This window comes from Neovison vison, chromosome 12, assembly GCF_020171115.1.
Source record: "Neovison vison isolate M4711 chromosome 12, ASM_NN_V1, whole genome shotgun sequence".
In the NCBI taxonomy this organism is placed as follows: domain Eukaryota; kingdom Metazoa; phylum Chordata; class Mammalia; order Carnivora; family Mustelidae; genus Neogale; species Neogale vison.
Window position 1 is genome coordinate 67,195,488 of NC_058102.1, and position 19,850 is coordinate 67,215,337.

The following is a 19,850-nucleotide window of genomic DNA, read 5'->3' on the forward strand; positions in this document are numbered from 1 at the left end:
GAATATAAATTAATATAAATCTATTATTAAAGTACCATCCCCAAGAAGATTTCAGTTCAGACTTAAAAAAAAAAAAAAAAAAAGGCTGAGTATTTGAGAATAAATGGGTATGGCTTAGAAACCCTTAAGTAATGTAAGTAGAGTACCAATATGATTATTTGGTGACAAGATCCAAGAGCTGTTCCCAGATCCACAATAAAGGCTTGCCTCAATTTACTTAATAGAAGTATTCCTAAAGAGTTGTGCAAATAGAATTTTTACAACCAGACCCTGATTTTCATTCTGCTCGCAGGCCATGGTTGTCAAGAAACCCTGTAGTGACCTTGTGAGAACCTGGGGCACTCTGCCAAAGTGACCGGCCCTCTGCACCATGTCCGCAGGGCGAATGCCTACCCAAGGCGCTGGGTAACCTCGCAAAACACATGGATTTGCCATGACAGTTTTTTGTTTTTCTGCAGGACGTTCTTAAAGTGAGGTGCACTGTAACTGGAATGTTAGAGCAGAAGGATGGACTCCAGCTCCCAGCTTCACCATCCTATTACAAAACATCAGAGACGCTCAGAAAGAATAACATTTCTATAAGTATATATATTTTTTAAAGGGATGGAGCTATGACTGGCAGAAACTTTATATTCGTGTTAGCTGACTTACTGACAACTGCTGGAGCTGGGTTCCATCTGACTCAACGACCAAGGCAAGCAGAAAAACTTCCCAAATTTCAGAGATACCACCAGAGGCCATTCCTCTTCCACAAGAGTTTCTTCCCTCTCCAGCAGCAAAGTCCCACAGCTATCCTCACCTTCCCTCATAAAAGCAAAGCGTGAATTAAAAGGCTAAGGTTAAATTAGAAAGATGTCTGATCTAAAGATGATGAACTTATCTTTCTTATCTTAAAAACAGAACTAAGTCAAAGACATTCATCAAAAGTAACTCTTAAAGTCAATTTTTTTTTCTTATTTGGTCTTCCCTTCCCATTTAAACTTAAGACTTGATTTCAAAAAAAGAAAAAAAAATATATATATATATCCATCCTTCTAAACAATATATCCTCTTTTAAACAATACAGAATGCCTAGCAATGCAATTTATCTGACCACATAAATTTGCAATCTGCCACCAAAATGAAATAAGAGGTTACACCTGTCTATTCAGTACACATAATTGCAAAAGAAGTTTGGAAAAATAGCTGAGAAGGTTTTTAAGAAAGGTTCTGGGAGGACTGGAAGCTTGTAAGGACTCACTCTAGGGCTCCATCATTGTAAGTTTCCTGGAAAGTAGTGTGCAAATAAAATAAACACAGAACCCTATTTTTAAACCACCGGAAGTATATGTGGGTATGAATAGGGGAGAAAAGGGGTGAATGACAGTGTTAATATAAATGTATCTCAAGTAAATGAAAAATCTCTCACTTAAGGTATTAATGATATTTCAAGTGACCTAAATAAAACGGATTTTAAAATGATCTTTACCATTCACGTCAACAATTGACTTTGGTCCTTTACTAAAGCAGACACAATGAATCTTCTTTTTGTTGATCAGTTTCAGTCACTGGTCCAAGGGTACTATATTTGATGAAAATAGTATCATGGATTTGCTCCCATCATTTAAAAATCAATAATTAAAAAAATAACAAAGTTGGTCTCTTTTCTCCACAAGTTTTCAAGTAATTAGTTCAGGTAAGCTTATTTACAGCTATTGTACATGTGACCTACTTTAACCCACTTTTTCCCTTTAGAAATTAGCCTCCCTGGAAATGGGACACTACTTTTTTCTTTTTTTTTCTTTATCTGCCTTGAACCAGGTTTCTTTTAAATACTAAGTCGGTTCAGTCATGTTTCCGCTTTATTGGGCAGATAAAGAGAGGAAACCAGCAAGTTGTGTCCAAAGGCTGGGAAACGCCTGAATGCTTCCCAACTATCTGAGAAGATGTTGTACTTGAGAAAAACTCGATGTTCCAGGCTGGTGGACAGGGTCACATCTCTGCTCATGATGTAGATGCCGTCGTTGTGGAGTGCACAAGTCAAGTTAAGCCCCGATTTGGACGTGTTCTCCTTGAGGTAGAGCCACTGCCGCGTGACCGTGTTGTAGGACTGCACCGTGAGCATGTCCTCGCTCTGGCTGCTCCTCCGGTTGGGCCCCAGCTCGTGCAGACAGCCGCCCACAATGTAGATGGTCTCCTCAACAGACACCATCTGCTGCTTGCGAATGTGGACGTCACAGGTTTCAAACAGTGTCCAGATGTCGGCCGAGGGGCAATACTGCAAAATGTTCATGTTGCGGTCTGAAAGGAAGAAAGAAGCCAAATGAGGACACAGCCGTGAGGAACACCACTGCCCATGCACGCTGTGATAACATCTGTCCCCGCCTGGACCATCTGGTCACACAGAGGCAAAACGACTCCAGAGAAGCAGAGGTTGGGACAACAGTAAGGCTGGGAGATCATCTGTTTAGAACCATCCCCCTGGGGATGTCCCATCCCTGGGAGGCTCTCAGAATCAAGAGAGCCAGGACACGGTCTGCTGTGATTGGAGCATTTCAGAACCACCAGTCCAATGTAAAAAGAATCAGAGCCTTGGAACTCTCCTCAATCACTACAGAATTACTGACGTCTTAATACAGGTGACAGGCGAAGCCCCAAGGGATCTACTCTTGACAAGCGACTCTACTAAATAAGACAAGTAAGCCAAGCAAGATCTTCAGGGGTTAGTCTAAAGGAAACAACACACAACTGCAAGTCAGGAAAAACCCCAGAAATTCTCACTGTGGCCTTCAAGCCATAGAATCACTTGGCAACTCGATGTCCCAACTACAACAGCAAAGACATACTCACAAAGGCCCTTCCCTCTCCCCGAAGCCTGCTTCCCCAGAGATGGCTGGTTCTTGTGTGGATAAAATCAGAAAGTAGATCAAAGGCTACTCTAACATTATCTTGAATTCTCAGCTGCTTTAAGGAAAAATACTGCCTACTCTCTTTTTGAAAAATGCTTGTGAAATTTAAAATAACTAGTTTCATTTTTCTTTTTTTAATTTTTCTTTTTTATCTTCTTCTCCTCTAGGAAAGAATAAGTGGCATATTTTAGCCTCAGCAGAAAAAATGCCCTGAGTTATCAGAAAGAATGAACTTTCTCTTTGTTGTTGCTGTTTAAACAAACAACAAAATCCATCAGTGTAAGAGACAACTCAGCTTGGGAAGAGACGTAGAACTAAAGGGTACAACACTTCCTCCTGACACAGAGGGACCCACCTCCCAGTTAGCAAAGATGAAGGAGCTCCACCCCCACCTCTGGTATCAAGTCGAGGGCCTCATAGAGGGCACAGAAAGAACAGAAGGGAGACCGAGCCCTGTGTGTGCACGTGTCCCCCCACTTACAGAAATTTCAGAATTGCTACAGCTTTAGGAAATGGTCCCTCTCTTTTCCACCCACACTACTACCTCCTTGTATTTCTTTTTATTGTAGGTATTATGAAGAAACTCATTCCAGAGACAGTCCAAGGGAGTTTTGTTCCAATGTATCAGAAGTGCTCCTTAGTAACCTGGCTTCCCACCGCATGAATAAAGGAGTTATTTCTCCGTTCCAGGTCTGAAGGTCTTCCCAGGTCTTCTGTAAATGTTTTTTCTCTCCTCACCCAACGAGGGCTCAGACCATGATGAGGTGGTTTGAGTTGGTGGAATAACCTTTTTGCTTTTATATTGAGAGGTAATTCTGAACTTCAGCAAATCACCCTTCTTCCCTTGAGTGGTTACTATTGCTTTCTATGGGGTTTCCTTTAATTTCCTCAATGCCTGCTACAGAATCAATATAATCAAACAGCTGTCATAAAAATCATGAACTATTACTTCCTAAATTTTAAAAGTCTACCTAACTTAAGAAGTCAGCCAGCCAAGAACCCAACTTTGAGCCCTGCATTTTGTTTTATGACAATTATGATTCCTTATTTTAAATCCAGGTAACTATTAGGAAGTGCTGGGAAGATCCCACATAGAAGAGGAGGGGTGTTTCAGAGTACAAGGAACTGTCCTGCCCTCTCATCTCAGAAAACCCGTTTTCAACCCTTACACAAACACTCATCCATCCACATCACCCAACCATCCCATCACAGGTATTTGGCTCGGGGAATCCAGGGCAGGAATCACCATGGGTGGCCCAAGTGAAGAAGGTACATTAGTAGTGGCTTGAAAAACTAGAAAACACACAAACAAGGGTTTTCCAGGTCAAATCTAAAGAACATTTGCTCAGCCAGGGTCATGGAAAAACTAGGAAATCTACCAGCAGAGTACTCTTGGGTTACAGTGCTGCCTGTCAGTGCTTCCCAGCTCCTGGTCACAAGAGAAGCCAAGGGATATGTGTGCATTATGTCAGCCCACAGGGTGCATTCTGGGTTACAAAATCTTAGGGAGGAATCAGAATTCTTAGAAATGTTCAAAAGCAAATAACTGTATTTACTTTCCTAAGAGAAGAGACACACAGACACCCAGAGGTACATATGCACACACAGGAATTCTCTGGGGGCTATGGTTTCATTAAGCACATGAAGTTGACCACTGTACCCAAACACCAATGTGGAAGGTAAAAGAAATGGTTGCTAGGTCTCTCTCTCTCTCTCTTTTTTCAATTATTTGTTACCCCAAAAAGCTGGCAATTATCTTATCTTTAGTGGAAAGTCATGAAAGAGAGGCACTGGGACTAGCTCCACGGGGATAAAAACTTGAGGGCATTAAAAAACAAAAAAGCTCACTGCGTCCCATGCATTTCTCTTGGTCACTGCCTCTCCTTAGATGCATAAACACAGCACCTGTACTGAGTTCAACAGTGGCTCCCTAAAAGATATGCGCTTTCTATTGCTGTCAAATAAATAAATAAAATCTTTTTTAAAAAATAAAAAATAAATAAATTTCTTTGGCCAAGAGGTAACTTGGACACAAGTAGGGGAGAGAGATAAAAGGCAAGACACACTTCTATCTGGTGGGCCACCACTGCCTCCTAACACAACCAAGTTTGTCACTATCATGTGAGATGCTATCTACCAAGACCACCAGTATAAAACCTATTGGAGAAACTTATTTCCAAGTTATTAATGCCAAATGCCCACCAAAAACAGTACAGCTTAATAAAAAGCACAACCACCTCCCACCTCTGGTCAGGAAAAAATTCTCTTATATTGTTGTCTTTTGTAATCCTCTTACACTATGTGAACAACAGCCTTGAGCTGAGCTTCTGGAAACTGTCTGATATGTTTGTGCTCAAGAACGAAGAAAGTGAAAACACAGATCCGCAAGGATGTTCTGGCCCTAAATTCCATAGTGTTAAATGTGTTTGGGAGAAGGATGGCACTTACCCAGTCCAGTCACAAGACAGCTGCTCACAAGGCTGGGTTTCCAGAGCAGAAAGAAAATACATATTCTCTTCATCACATCCTCTACCCCATTCAGTTTTCATGTTCACACAAAGGGATCAAAGGTCCCTTCTGTCCCAAGTACCCTTGTAATACTCAACTCTCTTCCTCCCAGATATGCAAATATCCAGTATATAATGTATGAAATTACAATATGTACATCAGAGCATTTCCCCAGGCTGCCCAAGCTCACATGGAAGAGGATCACTTACTTGGCCCCTTCACTTACCTCTGGTCGTATATCCTCCAATGACATAAATTTTTCCCTTACACTCACACGCAGAGAACTCGGCCAGAGGATTTGGTAAGGGTGCCACAAAATTCCAGGCATCCTGCTCGGGATTGTAACACTCAACATTAGAAACGGCCTGCCCACCAATGGCATAGAGTTTTGAATTAACAGCCACAAGTTTGAAGTTAGACCTGAAAGAGAGATACAAAGGCCCAGAGAGTCAATTTTCTTAACCATTAAGAAGGCAAGGGGAGGTGAACCATGAGAGACTATGGACTCTGAAAAACAGTCTGAGGGGTTTGAAGTGGCGGGGGGGTGGGAGGTTGGGGTACCAGGTGGTGGGTATTATAGAGGGCACGGCTTGCATGGAGCACTGGGTGTGGTGAAAAAATAATGAATACTGTTTTTCTGAAAATAAATAAATTGGAAAAAAAAAAAAGAAGGCAATGGCATGAACTGCTAAAGCAGACTGAGGAATGTGCTGGATATCTAAAGAAAATTAGCTCTCCAAGTTGGGTGCCATTCTGTCTGGGGACAGAGGAATGGCCAAATGACACCTCAAATTTCATTCCTATCTCAGAATTCACAAGAATGAAGCATTTTTTCAAATTTTAGCAATTAGAGATAAGCAACTCAATATAACCAAGAGTAGTCTTGCTTAGCCTTATGCCAAGAACCAAAGATATTTTAATATTAAATATTAATTTATTAATGTTAATTTATATTAATTTTTAATATTTTAATATTTCTTTCAACAGCAGGAGCAAGTGTTAAGGGAGGAACGCATAACCACCTCCCTCCCTTGTCTCTCTACTCAGCATGTTTCCCATTCTTCCTCCCCATTGAGGAGGCTCCATGTTAGGTACACACTAGCACCTTCTATGGTACATATGCTAAGGGTGGGTGCTAGAGGGTGGTTCAAAGACCCCTTTACCATAAGTGCTCCTGGCAGATCTCTCGCCCCCCAATCCCACCGCTCCATCCAAGGGCATCTTATATACTGTTTCACAACACGATACACAGGGCTACATAAGCACCAAACTAAACATATTTTGATACAGACCCTTACGGGGGCTTCGATATGTTAACAAATACTTAAATCAACAAATGTTCACTTATCATAATAGAAAATAATTTAAGGGGCACCCGGGTGGCTCAGCTGGTTGAGCGTCAGCCTTTGGCTCAGGTAATGATTCCAGGGTTCTGGGAGTCTGCTTCTCCCTCTCCTTCCTGCTCACGCTCTCTCTCACTATCTCTGTCTCTCTCAAACAAATAAAATAATTTTAAAAGGAGAAGACACTGGTTTTGTTTTTGTTTTTGTTTTTGTTTTTGTTTTAACAGAGAGAAATCACAAGTAGACGGAGAGGCAGGCAGAGAGAGAGAGAGGGAAGCAGGCTCTCCGCTGAGCAGAGAGCCCAATGCGGGGCTCGATCCCAGGACCCTGAGATCATGACCTGAGCCGAAGGCAGTGGCTTAACCCACTGAGCCACCCAGGTGCCCCGAAGACACTGGTTTTAAGCCCCATATTCAGTAACACAATCAAATACTGCTCATCAGCTTCAGATGCTACATAAAAGTCTTGTAACTTTTAACTTCTGAATTGAAAAGAAAAAACTAATTTGTTCCAGTGTAGCGCACAGAAATTAATGACTCCTTGAAGGCCAGATGGGATACACATTTGGGCCAGTCTCCCAGATTGGTGCAGCGGTCTCAAGTTTACAGGAGCGTGAGCAGAGCACAATGCAACAGAAAGACCTGAAGCAGCTCTCTGACCCTAGCCCAAACACGCCAATTCACTATTGCTGGTAGGGGGTTAATACTCATCACAGGATAGTCAAGACATTATAGGCAACAGTTTCTCAGGAAGTACCACACTGAGATAAGATACTATCATTATAATTCCTTAGTTTTCTAGTGTTTGAAATAAAGAAAGTAGACCATGTAAATTTAGAGACCACATCTACCACCAATACAACGTCTTCAAAATTAACAATATTCTAAGAAAGAATGGGGGTAGAGGCCACATTTGAAAAATGCAGGTAAGAGGGTAGATGAGGAAGAAACAGGGAACAAGTCGCCCATGTGTGATCTCCTAGCAGGAGTCTAATCAACACTGATGTACCATGACATAGGACATATGGGTAATAGCCACCTACACCTACTAAAACAGTAAGATGTTTTCAAAGGTGCCTGCAACGTGTCCGTTTAAATGAGTCTTTGTTTTGTTTTTCAAATCACAAAGTGAACAGAGTACTCTTCAGCAAGAACCTCACATTGGCCATTACACCTAGCCAGCCAGTCACATTTTATGCCAACTGACTTCACTGGGATGGCAGCCACCGGGGGGGTCTCTACTTCATGTTGCTTACTTTTCCTGCTGCCAATGGTCCTTAAAATCTGACCATGATGCCCTCTCTGTGTGTGCAAATTTGGGGAACCAAAGGAAATAAAGCTTGCAAATAAGGACTAAATTTTACCAGCCTGCAATTTGTTTTTGCTCCCCAAAGGTACACAGATAGTAAATTTTCTAAGATCAAAACGGTTTTTAATATTCATCCAGCATAAGCATTTGTCCTAAGTAAACATGTAAGGGCTGAATGAGTAAGCAGTTAAAAGTAAACAATTCCATCTCTCCAGACCCAGCATGCTCAAATTCACTTGAAGAGAAGACGCTTTTCAATATTGAGTTGAAGATGAAACTGCCACCCCAACGCGGACCACTTAGTGAAGATGCGTCCTGCTGAGGATTGTGAGCCCAGGCTCACACGGGGAGATCTTAGCTCCACCACTCAATGGCTGTGTGACCTTAGATAAGTCACTGAATCTCAGTTCATCTCATCCTCAGTTTCCCCACCTGTGAAGTGGAGAAAGGAACATATAACACACAGGGAGAGTTGAAAAGGGGAACACCTGCAGAAAGGGGTCACAAGAGGGAATGCTTTTTCTGGGTGTCATAAGGCTAAATTTCTTAATTCCGAGAGGGTCTCTTTGTCATTTGTTAACTGCAACAGTCACCGGCTGGAATGTATTCTGGAATTACATACAAATTGCTCTCTCATCCATAAATTCTTACCATGAAGCACCTCATTTCCTACTCTTTGAAAGTAACTTTAAAAAAAAAAAATTCATCTCTAGTGTTTTCTTAATATTGATCCCTGACATACTACCCTCAGGGGGTAAAAAGAATAATTTTTAAACCAAATAATGATGTGTTGTAGCTACATCCTTGACTGACTTAGAAATAGAAATAGGGGCGCCTGAGTGGCTCAGTGGGTTAAAGCCTCTGCCTTCGGCTCAGGTCATGATCCCAGGTCCTGGGATCAAGCCCCACATCGGGCTCTCTGCTCAGCCGGGAGCCTGCTTCCTCCTCTCTCTCTGCCTGCCTCTCTGCCTATGTGATCTGTCTGTCAAATAAATAAATAAAAAATCTTTAAAAAAAAAAAAAAAAAGAAATAGAAATAAAGGGGGGAAAATGCTGATTTAATTACTACTTCACCTCAAGGAAATAAAGAGCTCAGCAAATCCTTAAAAACGAAGTGACATGAAACACGCTGAACCCTGCTACACAGATCAACAGTAGCTGTATACAGCTGTAGGGCAGCCAGTGACACAGAGGTGTGAGCGGCTTCAAGTGCTGGCCCTGTAACCATGCAAACTTATGAAACTCATCCTCAGTTTCCCCTTGGGGAGATGGAGCCAATACTACTAAAAAGAGATTAAAAGAGATTTAAAAGATCTAAAAAGAGACTACTCCAAAGAGATGCTGTGAGTGTGAAACAGGAAGTGACATCTAAACAGTGTCTACAACATGTAGCCCAGAGTTAAGAGCTCAAGAAATAGGAACCATTGTTAAGGTTTGCTACATAGGAAAGCTTGTTGCCATTGGAGTAAACATCAGAGAGAAATGGCAAGATCTTTTCTCAACCACACAGAAAAGACATATAGTTTGTGGAGCACTCGGGTCCTTGTGTCCCCTCCTCCTCCTCCTCTTGCCTACCTTCTGCCACTTCCCTATGGATTAACCTCCCCTGGGGACCAGCAGGTCGCTACCTACTAGGTGTCTGAGAGACTGGAGCACACGAAGCAACTACTGGACAAAATCACAATGAGTGGGGGATGAACAGACACATAGTTTTCTTTCCTTCCCACTATTCTGGGCTCCGCTGCAACCTTAACCAGAAAGGAGACCAGAAATGCCCTAAAATACTAAACTTCGGCCCAGAGAAAAAGGGAACAGCTAAGGCTGACAACAGTAATTCCACCTCAGCCAGGAAACTTGTTTAACTCTCTCCCGGCTTTGTATTCACACACAAAACAACTGCAGAGCAAAAGTACAAGGCAATCAGAGAGACTAGAGACATTAGAGACGGAGAAATGAATGACCAGGATTGCTGCAACAGTGGCCAGTTCCTGCAAGTTATCACCAATGTAAGCAAGGAGGGAGGGCAAGCAATGTTGTGGGTACACAGGCTTTCACATAGATGTCCTGACAACTCCTGAGATCAAACCCACATGCAGACCACTGGGCAGTGTGGCATCCCTGGACTTCAAAGCAGCCTCTCTGCTCTGCTGTGTATTCACACTGCCATTTTCAAGTGTGTGGGCACAACACTAACATCTTTCTCTTCCTTTTTGGGTGGGGGGAGGGGGGACACTACTGGTCACATGCACCATTTTATCCAGGGTGCAAAGGGCTTTACAGAATCTCTCAAAGCTAGGGTTCCTGCCTGTCCCATACTATTTAAGATTCTGAGATCACCACCCTATTCAGTCGCTGAGGAATGTGGGCTGCTTTGCATTTGACCAGTTTGTCAAAGTAAAACAGTAAAGGTACATCACAGAGGCAGTGAATCAAGCCAGATGTGAAATGCTGTGTAATCACAGGGGCTGAAATCTGCTTTTCCTCAAGGTTCTAAGTTTCCTCTGGTGTTTCCAGAAACTGTATTAGATACATTATCCAGAAACAATCCCATTCTAAGTTTCATTTTTACTTGTTTCATCATCTAAACTCCTTGAGGACAGGAACCATGTTGTCTTTGTTGTTTGCCCAATAGTGACTAGAAAGATACTAGACAGGAAGGCTGTGGTGAAGCTCAAACACATGTAATGAAATTTTTAAAAGCAGCACAAAGCATCTGTGCTCCACTTCTCTGAAGAAAATAATTTTTAAGAAAATTTAAAAATGCACATGAAGATGGTCACTGCCAGTCTATAAGCCAAACTGTAAATACTCTATATGGTTATATCTATTCAATGGATATTTACATTTTGTTACTCTACTTACTGCACACCTTAGCAATTTACTGTCAATGCCTTGGTTTCTGACTCTGTAAAATGGGAACCTGCCTGATACAGTCTTTGTGAAGAATAAGTGAGATAATACATGCAAAGCAGTAAGAACAGTACCTAGCACAGAGTAAATGTTCAGTTAAATGTTACCTATTATTATTTTTCCACTATTCTAAATAACTATAGTGACTGTTATAGGATAAAAATATTCACAATATTACATTTTTAAAAATAAAATAATATAGTCACTTTTATTACAATAATCTATTATATAGTCCATAATTCAAAAACAATGGTGCATTTTAAGCATCTATGAATTACTGGATACCACATTAGCAGTAGGAGCACACAGAAGCAATGAACTGGACCTGACTGGAAGGGACAGAAACAAGCATAAGCAGAAAACTTCAATTCGAGGTGGAGAGTGTTCTAGAGAAACAAAGAATTTGAATATTTAGCCTAACTGAGAGTTCAGAAAGGGACATCCAGTTGAGCTGACCGTCAAATCTGAGTCAAAGTATGAGAGAGATAAAGAAGATTACAAATTCTGACATGGCACCCAATTGTAAAATTTGGTGGAAAAAAGTATCTGTGTAGAAAAAAAACAGTAGCTCGGTGTTCCCTGGCTCGCTCAGTCAGTGGAGCACGCAACTCTTAATCTCGGGGTTTTGAGTTCAAGCCCCACCTTCGCCGAGAACCTACTTAAAAAATAAATAAATAAACAAAAGTTAAAAAAAAAAACCTAGAAAATTCCTGAGAATAACTGCAAAAAATACACAGACTATACAAAGATCATAAACCTTTCCTGAAAGACCAAAAGACCTAAATACATGGAAAAACAAACCATTTTTCTACCTGCAAAGTATTATGAAACTACTAATCCTCCTCCAACTTAACTGATAAATATAATGTCAGCCCAATCAAAACTCCAACAGGACTTGACAATTGGATTCTAAAGTTTCTCTGAAGGGGAAAATGTACAAAGAATAGCTAAGAGAATCAAAATAAAACAGAAAAGGGGTGCCTTGGTGGCTCAGTTGGTTAAACCTCTGCCTTCGGCTCAGGTCATGATCTCGGGGTCCTGGGATCGAGTCCAGCATTGGGCTCTCTGCTCAGCAGGGAGCCTGCTTCCCCCTCTCTCTGCCTGCTGATCTGCCTACTTGTGATGTCTCTCTCTCTCTCTCTGTCAAATAAATAAATAAAATCTTAAAAAACAAAACAAAACAGAGAAAAATGGGTCTCTATTCCACGAGACAACAGAATAGTTTACCAAGCTGCAATAATTTAAAAGTATGCTATTGGTAAAGGAAAAGCCAATAAGTCTATATGGAAACAGGAAAATTAGCATCTGATAACTGGTTGTGCAAAACACAGTGAGGACTGAGGCCACTGAGACATTTAGGAAAACATGCTATAACCTTACATTATACCTTACATAAAAATAAATCCCAAACACATTCAAATATAAATGTAAAAAGGCAAAACCATAAAACAGATTATAAGACAGATGAATATGTGTATATTCTTAACTTGTAGACACCTTTCCTGTGCAAGATTAAAAGCTAATAGGATATACATAACAAATTTGACTCCAAAAAAATTTAAATTTCCTCATGTAAGAATACATGATACATTCGTATAAAGAGACTTTTTTAAGATTATAATGAGGATTAGGTATTACATATTAAAGATTTAAAATTAAAAAAAAAAAAAAAAGAATACATGATAAACTTGATGTCCAAAATTGGAGGCTCACAATGCCAGTGTTGTCCTAAAGTTTGTTTGGTCTGCAAGGTTTCTGTTATTGTTGATGTTGGTTTTTTCAATGCAGTAAGTTGCCAGTCTTTAAAAATCAGGGCATCTGGCTGTCTGGCAATGCTTTCTATACTTGGAGATAGCAACAAGCTGTGGGTGAGAGGGGTGGGGCCCTCTTGCGGTGGGGTGATAACTCCGATTCATCATCACTCCAACCCACCCCTCTACTCATTGACTTCACCAGCCTAGTCACTTTGCGGATTTTATTTTTGAGGCCTTCCAATAAAATAAAGGCAGGGGGAAAACAGTGCAACATTACCTAAGAGACAAGAGATTGATTCTACATATGTAAACAGAATTTCTAAACTGAATAGGGAAAAGATAAACCAATTTTCTTTTTCATTGGCAAAGGCCACTTATAAAATATACACAAAGGGCCAATAAACATCTGAGAGGAAAAATTTCTCTCCCAAGCAGAAAGAGTCACATCAGTGTTTGCCAACTGGATTGGTAAAAATATAAAATGATGATAATATCCTGTCTTGGCAGGAGTACAGGAACTGGCAAGCTCAGACACTGTTGATAGGAGAGGAGATCTGAACAATGTTCTGATGGGCAATTTGGCAGGGGCTACCAAAATTTAAAACTTATATATACTTTGGCCCACCTATCCAGGGATTCCAGGAATTTGTCATTTAGGACTACAGAAAAATGCCTGCTAAGAGAGGCACATCTATGCCAAGATGTTCAACATAGCATTTTTTTAAAAGATCTTATGTATTCGAAAGAGAGAGTGAGCGAGTGAGAGAGCACAAGTGTGGGGAGGGGCAGAGGGAGAGGGAGAAGCAGACTCCCTGAGGAGCAGGGAGCCTAACATGGGACCCATTCCAGGACCCTGGGATCATGACCTGAGCCAAAGGCAGATGCTTAACCAACTGAGCCACCCAGGCATCCCATTATAGCATTGTTTATAATGGCAAATAGAAGCAACTTGAATGCTCACGAGTAAGGGATGGGCTGATTACATTACCATACAGCCATTGGCTAGAATACAGCTCTTAATGAGTGAGACAGCTCTATATATGTTGACATTTGTTGATACAGAAAAAACTCTCCAACTGGAATTGTCATAATAATCAGCACAGCCTAATCAACCTATGGTAAAAATATATATAAGATGCACTCACACCCCTGCATGTACACGCATACATACATTTTCCCCTAACAATTATTAACATATTTATGTTTATATAAATGTACATTTATAACATATATTTACAAATGTATAATATATAAATATATATCAGTAGATACACATATCTTCCACTCTGTGGTTTTTCGTGTCATTTGTAATTTTTCTAAGCATGTATTTACGAATTACTTGAATACCTTTTCTTTTTCCCCTAGAGGACATAAAGAATATTCCTAAAAAGAAAAAGAAAAAAGAAAAACGACTATCAAGGATTTGTAAAGAAAGAAAATGGGGCACTGGAGTGACTCAGTTGGTTAAGGATCTGACTTGATTTTGGCTCAGGTCATGATGCCAGCATCATGAGATCAAACCCTACGTCAGGCTCTGTGCTGGACATGGAGCCTGCTTAGGATTCACTCTCCCCCTGTGGCCTTCCCCGCTTCTCTAAAAAAATAAGAATTCTGTGAGGTGTTATGTTAGAGCTCAAGCTGGATTTGGGGGTGGAAGGGTTCTGTTGAGCAGCAGTTGATACAGCTGGACACACGTGTCTAGAGGTGATGGACAACCGGCTGGGCCTTCCACCCCAAATCTGAGCACCATTCGTAACCACTGAATGTCTCTTTGTTACTTCAATTAAAGCTTGTAGAATTTGCCTAAAAATAACACTTCTGATACCAAACCTTAAATACAGTATCATCTCAGTGGTATAAATAATACACTAAAAAGGACTTGGAAGAAAACATGCCAATCTCTACACAGTATTGCCTCTGTGAGGGAGGGAGCAGGAGTGATAGTCTTTCTGTTTCTTGATTTTTTTTTCCATTTTCCACTTTTCTAAAATAAATATGTATTATTTTTATCACCAGAAAAAAAAGAACACTTTCCAAAATGAACTTTATGTTATAGTAGAAATAAAGCCACTATTCCCCTTACCCCCCCAGGCTGGGGTACCCTTAAGTCAAGTATGGATGTATAATGGTCTTCCCATTCCAGTTACAACTTTCTTTGCCTGGTGGTGAGTCCCCCAACTACTTGTTCCATACTTCAGGGTAGGGCCCATGTGGGGGTTGAGATGGATACAAGTGTAGCAGAAAAAAGAGTATTCCTGTCCTTTCCTGGATCATATGGATTCTTCTCCCCACTTAAGTGTGAATGGCTCTGGGCCATCTTGAGTCCTTCCATCTTTCTTTCCTACCATCTCTTCCTGTATCTGCTCTGCTCTTCTTTTTTTTTCCCCTTCTTCTTCCTTTTCCTTTCCCACCTCTATTCCCTACTCTCCCTCGCCTCCCCTCCTCCTTTACCTGTCTTCATATCACCCAAGGGAATGCTGGGAGGGATTTGAGGATGGGAGGGGAGAAGGTTGGGTGGACTGAAACGTTCTAATTCTGTAGGTGACCACTGCCAGGCTCAAATTTTAGAACAAAGACGAAACTGTCTGGGAAGGAAGGGAGATGCAAAAGAGAGGATACAAAATAAAAAAGACAACCCAAGGTACAATTCTAATGGTAATCTCCTGATTACAGATTGGGGCCCCAGTGTGGAAAGCTTCAAAGTCAATAACAACAACAAAAATCCTCTCAAGACAGCATTACAGGTCACTGCCCGGTCTGTCACTGTAATCAGGATTAGAGCCTAAAAAATAAAAAAAAGGTAAAAATGAAGGCAAACTTAAAAAATGTTTTCCTTTACAGTATCCTCCCAGAAAACCACAGACATCCCCCACCCCCACCCCCCAACTGGGAAAGAGGCAAAAAGGCAGTTTGCCTGAAAGAGCGAGACCTGCAAGCAAAGTACTCGGTTAGTTGACCTGGCAGGGGCCACTTCTTCCTCGCAAGTTCTCAGTTCCCTGGGAACTCTGCCAGAGTCCAGGCCAGCGACACTCCGGAAGATGTCATTCCCACTTAAGCAAAATCTCCTGCGATTGCCCAGGAAACATCAGGGGAATGAACGAACTAGTGAGCAAGTGAATGAATGGAACGGGAAAAGAAGCAGAAGCAGCCCCGCTGGGCGCTTACCTCTTCTGGTTCATGGAGGCCACCTGGAGCCATTCATTGGTGCTGGGGTTGTAGGAGTGCGCAGCCGAGATTTCCTGGCTAGTGATCCTATACCCGCCCACTATGAAGAGGTAGTTGTCCAGGATGGCGGACCCGTAACCCCTGACGTTCACCAGGTCGGGAGGAAGGTTGTTGGCCAGCGGGAACCAACGTTCGGTCATCTCCTCATACCTGAGCATGGACGGGGGCTCCCCTTGGTAGGGGTGAGGGGCCAGGGGTCCCCCCAGGAAATCCCCCAGGGCTACAAGAACCGGAGTCCCGGTCATCCGGGCCTCTCTCAGCCTCTGCTTCAGGCTGACATCCCCGGGGGCCTGAGGAGGAGCCCCCAGGAGGTGGAACTGGGGCTTGCACAGCACCTCGTGGAAGTGGACGACCATGAAGCGCAGGCAGGCCTCCTGCAGGTCGGGCAGCCCGTACACCTGCGCCAGGCGGTACAGCTCCAGACAGTTGGTGAGCCGCACCTGGGACAGCAGCAGCTGCAGCAGAGACGTGACCTGAAGGAAGGAGGCCGCTTCCACCAGCTCCGCCAGCAGGCTCACCTCGTCCATCTCCTCTTCCTCCTCCACCCCGCCGCCCTTCTCCGCCTGCGGGCCCAGGAGCCAGCCTTCGCGGGCCCCGCCGGCGTTGATGAAGTCCAGCACCAGGCGCAGGCCCGGGGCGCTGAGGCCGCGCAGCTGCTGCACCTCGGGGCCGCCGGCCTCCTGGCTCAGGGCCTCGCGCATGCCGGAGCGGTAGAGGGCGCGGAAATAGTCGCTCTGCTCGATAAGCTTCCTCTTGCTCACCGGGTAGCAGCGGTCCTCCAGGCGAATCTGCACCATCTCCTCCGCCGACATGGCTGGGGGGCCGGGGGCCGCGGGGGTGCCCGCCAGCTCTGCGCGCTCGCCTCCCCGCCCCCACGCGCTCGCCGGGTTCCGGGTTGGGCGCGCCGAGGGATGGCGCCGCGGAGGAGGAGGGAGGCGACGGGCCGCCGCCCGCTCCCGCGTCCGCCCAGCCTATCTGGGTCGCGGCGGCGCCCCCGAGGCAGCCCCTCCTCCTGGTCCCGGGGGCGGCGGCTCAGCCTCGCTCCCCCGGAGCGGCCGCCCTGCCCGTCTGCTCTGCCTCAACGCCAAAAAAGGCCCGGCTGCCGCGCGTCGGGAGGCGGCCGCGGTCCTCGTCCGGCTTGTCCGGGCCGCGTCCGCCGCCGAGGGGATCCCAGCCCCCAGCCTGCAGCCTCCTCCCACGCCTCGCTTCTCACTTCCGCCCGCAGGACCCCTGCCGCGCGCCAGACCTGCGAGCGGATCCGGCTTTCGGGGAGGGCTGCGGGCCCCGGCGCTCCGGCTGCGGCCACGTCCCCGCAGCCTCCCCCGCACGCCGGGCGCAGCGGCTCTGCGGCCTGCGGGCTCCGCAGCGACGCGCGGGTTGGGAGGGGGACTGGAGGCGAGGTGAAGCCAGTCCGCTGTTTCTTCCGCGCTGCTTTACAAGCGGGGAGACAGAGAAGAGAAGAAACAGGCGTGGGGGAACCGGGATGATGGGAGTCGGGGGTCCTGGGAGTCAAAATGACATCACATCTGGGATCGCCCATCTAGCCCAATCCGGCATAGTGTCCCGGGGCCTGAGGCACATAGGCCGTCCCTACACACGCAGGTGACACCTAGAGCTGATTCTTCGCCAGGGTCATCGTGTAGGAGCCATCTTGCAGAAAGAAGGTCCAGGCAGATGGCAGCAGGTTCTGCAGGGCTCGCTGGGGTGCACAGTACAGCAGATGGAACGGGTCGGGAAGCAGAGGAGCTTGTATTTGCTGCTGGTGCCCGTTAATCCTTTTTACCCTATTAAAAGAAAGACAATTTAAGTGAGGACACGTGACTTCTTTTAAAACCTCGTCTAAAAGTCATTGCTTTTACTATTTCAATTTGGTTGGGCTAGCCATGACAGAAGGTCTGGGCAGAAGGTCTGGCCGCCTTTAGTCATACTGGCCTACCGAATGGCTTTACTTGCCACCCTATATTCCCCAGCCCATGAGGACTACTTAAGGAGGGGCGACTTCTTCCCGGTCTTCTCTCACTGGACGTTGCAAAGAGATGAGTAAGAAGCTCAGGCTAAATAATGAAGAGCTCGTGTTGTTCATGAGATATGAATTAATCTTAGAAGGGAGTGAGGGGGATACTGTTAGGTTAGCTTTGGGTAGATGGAGGGGATAAGGATTGGGAGGGAACTGGCACCCTATCCTAAAAAACAAAACAAACAAAAAAAAAACCAAAACAAAATTTGAAATTTTTCCCAGACCAAGATTTTTCCGTAATAGTCTTCAACTTGGGAAGGAGATGTATTTGGGCTTTGTTTTTATTATGACAAGCTTCATCTGTCTTCTTGAATGGCAAGTTGTTAAATGACACCTTCTTCATAAATACATTTCCGCTTTTTGAAACAAGTTATCTCCTACAACCGGATTAACATTTTACCTTAGCAAGAGGGGAAGCATTAAAAACCAGAGAAGAAAGATTGGTAAAGCATGAAATCATTTCAGCACCTTTTTGGTTAATTTGTTCTTCTCACTATGTAACTTAACTGCCTCGTGGTGAGTTGTCCTCCATTATTTTCTCTATAAAACACCATGGATAAGGAACTAACATATTAAAGACATAGAAAAAAATTCTAGTAGATTCTGGCCTCGCTGGGAAAAGTGAAGGAGACAAGGATGGATCTATGACTTGCCTTATTCATCTGTTTTTTGTTTTTTGTTTTTAAATCTGTGAACTTTATCTTTTCGCCTTGTTTCTTGGACTTTAAATCATTACTGATAAAAGTAATGATTCTCAAGCAACTTCTCACACTTCTGTTCTCAATAAGGGTGCAGTCAAGACATTCTAAGTTTCTTGGGTGTAGGTAACCATGACTTTAGCAACCTCTTTGGGAAAGTAAAGCGCCACCTCTAGTATTAGGCCTTAAACTGGCAAATTTTGCTGGGAGGCACATCCTCTATTAAAGAGGCTTGGACTTGGGATTTATTTGTGCCTCCATTGGCAACAATGCCAGATTCAGTGGGTCAGCCAAGAAGAACAGGCTCTTAGTCTCTTCCCTGTCCTTTTAGAATCTTTCACCAATGGATGCTTTTGTTTCCAAACGTCATGGATATGCCTCAGACTGGTATTTTCTTGCCTTCTAAAAAGAGACCCAAAAAAATCACACTCAAAGAATGATGCACATCAGAAAGGCAGTTCACGCACAGTAATATTATCAGAGTAAGATTAGCTTGGGCAGGGAATCTGGGGTGTGAGTCTGACAATACCAGGCACTGAACCTGTAAGCTTTTTGACTCTGATAATGATAATAATGTCATTTAGGATTGGAAGTATCTTAAAAGATCAAATCATTTTTATAATTTATACAGTAAGCTTTCTGTTGAGCTAGAAATGCAAAGTCAAAGCAATATAAACTCATTTATAAAAGATCTAAAATATTATTTCTAAGCCTTATGAAAATATTGCTCATATATAGTTGGTGGTATAATTTTATAGATCTGTTATTGACTGAACAATGAATAATAAAGACTGGCCTTTGTGGTACTATGACTCACTTCAGACACTTTATATTTTATGATCTTTTTACAAAAGACTACAGTAAGAGTCAGACACAGGCTGTTTCTTTAAGAATTTCTGGAAAATACAACCTTAATGACTGAGGAGAAAAAAATATTTAAGTACAAGATATTTATTACATTGTTGCTTTTAATAATAAAAAATTGGAAAACATAACATATAATAGTAATAGTAGCCAGCATTTATTGAGTATTTATTATATGCCAAGCACTATTTTCAGTGATTTTGTGGATTACAATACAATTTTTTATTTTGCTTCATAGCTGAGGAAGCTGAAGTACAGAGTAAATTTTGGTACATTCGTAGAATGAAATACTGGAGAGCCATTACAACTTTGGATAAACATGTAGATCCTCTTTA

At 43.2% G+C, this 19,850-nt stretch overlaps 1 protein-coding gene across 1 annotated transcript; it reads right to left on the reverse strand.

Moving 5' to 3' along the window:
- Nucleotides 1-1,638: 1,638 nt before the first annotated feature.
- On the reverse strand, nt 1,639-17,853 carry KLHL42 (kelch like family member 42). Its single transcript, XM_044228476.1, is given in 4 exon segments — nt 1,639-2,280; nt 5,623-5,816; nt 15,877-17,032; nt 17,035-17,853. Coding segments are annotated over 4 exon segments (2,244 nt in total). The 5' UTR covers nt 17,477-17,853; the 3' UTR covers nt 1,639-1,828.
- Between the last annotated feature and the right edge of the window lie 1,997 nt (nt 17,854-19,850).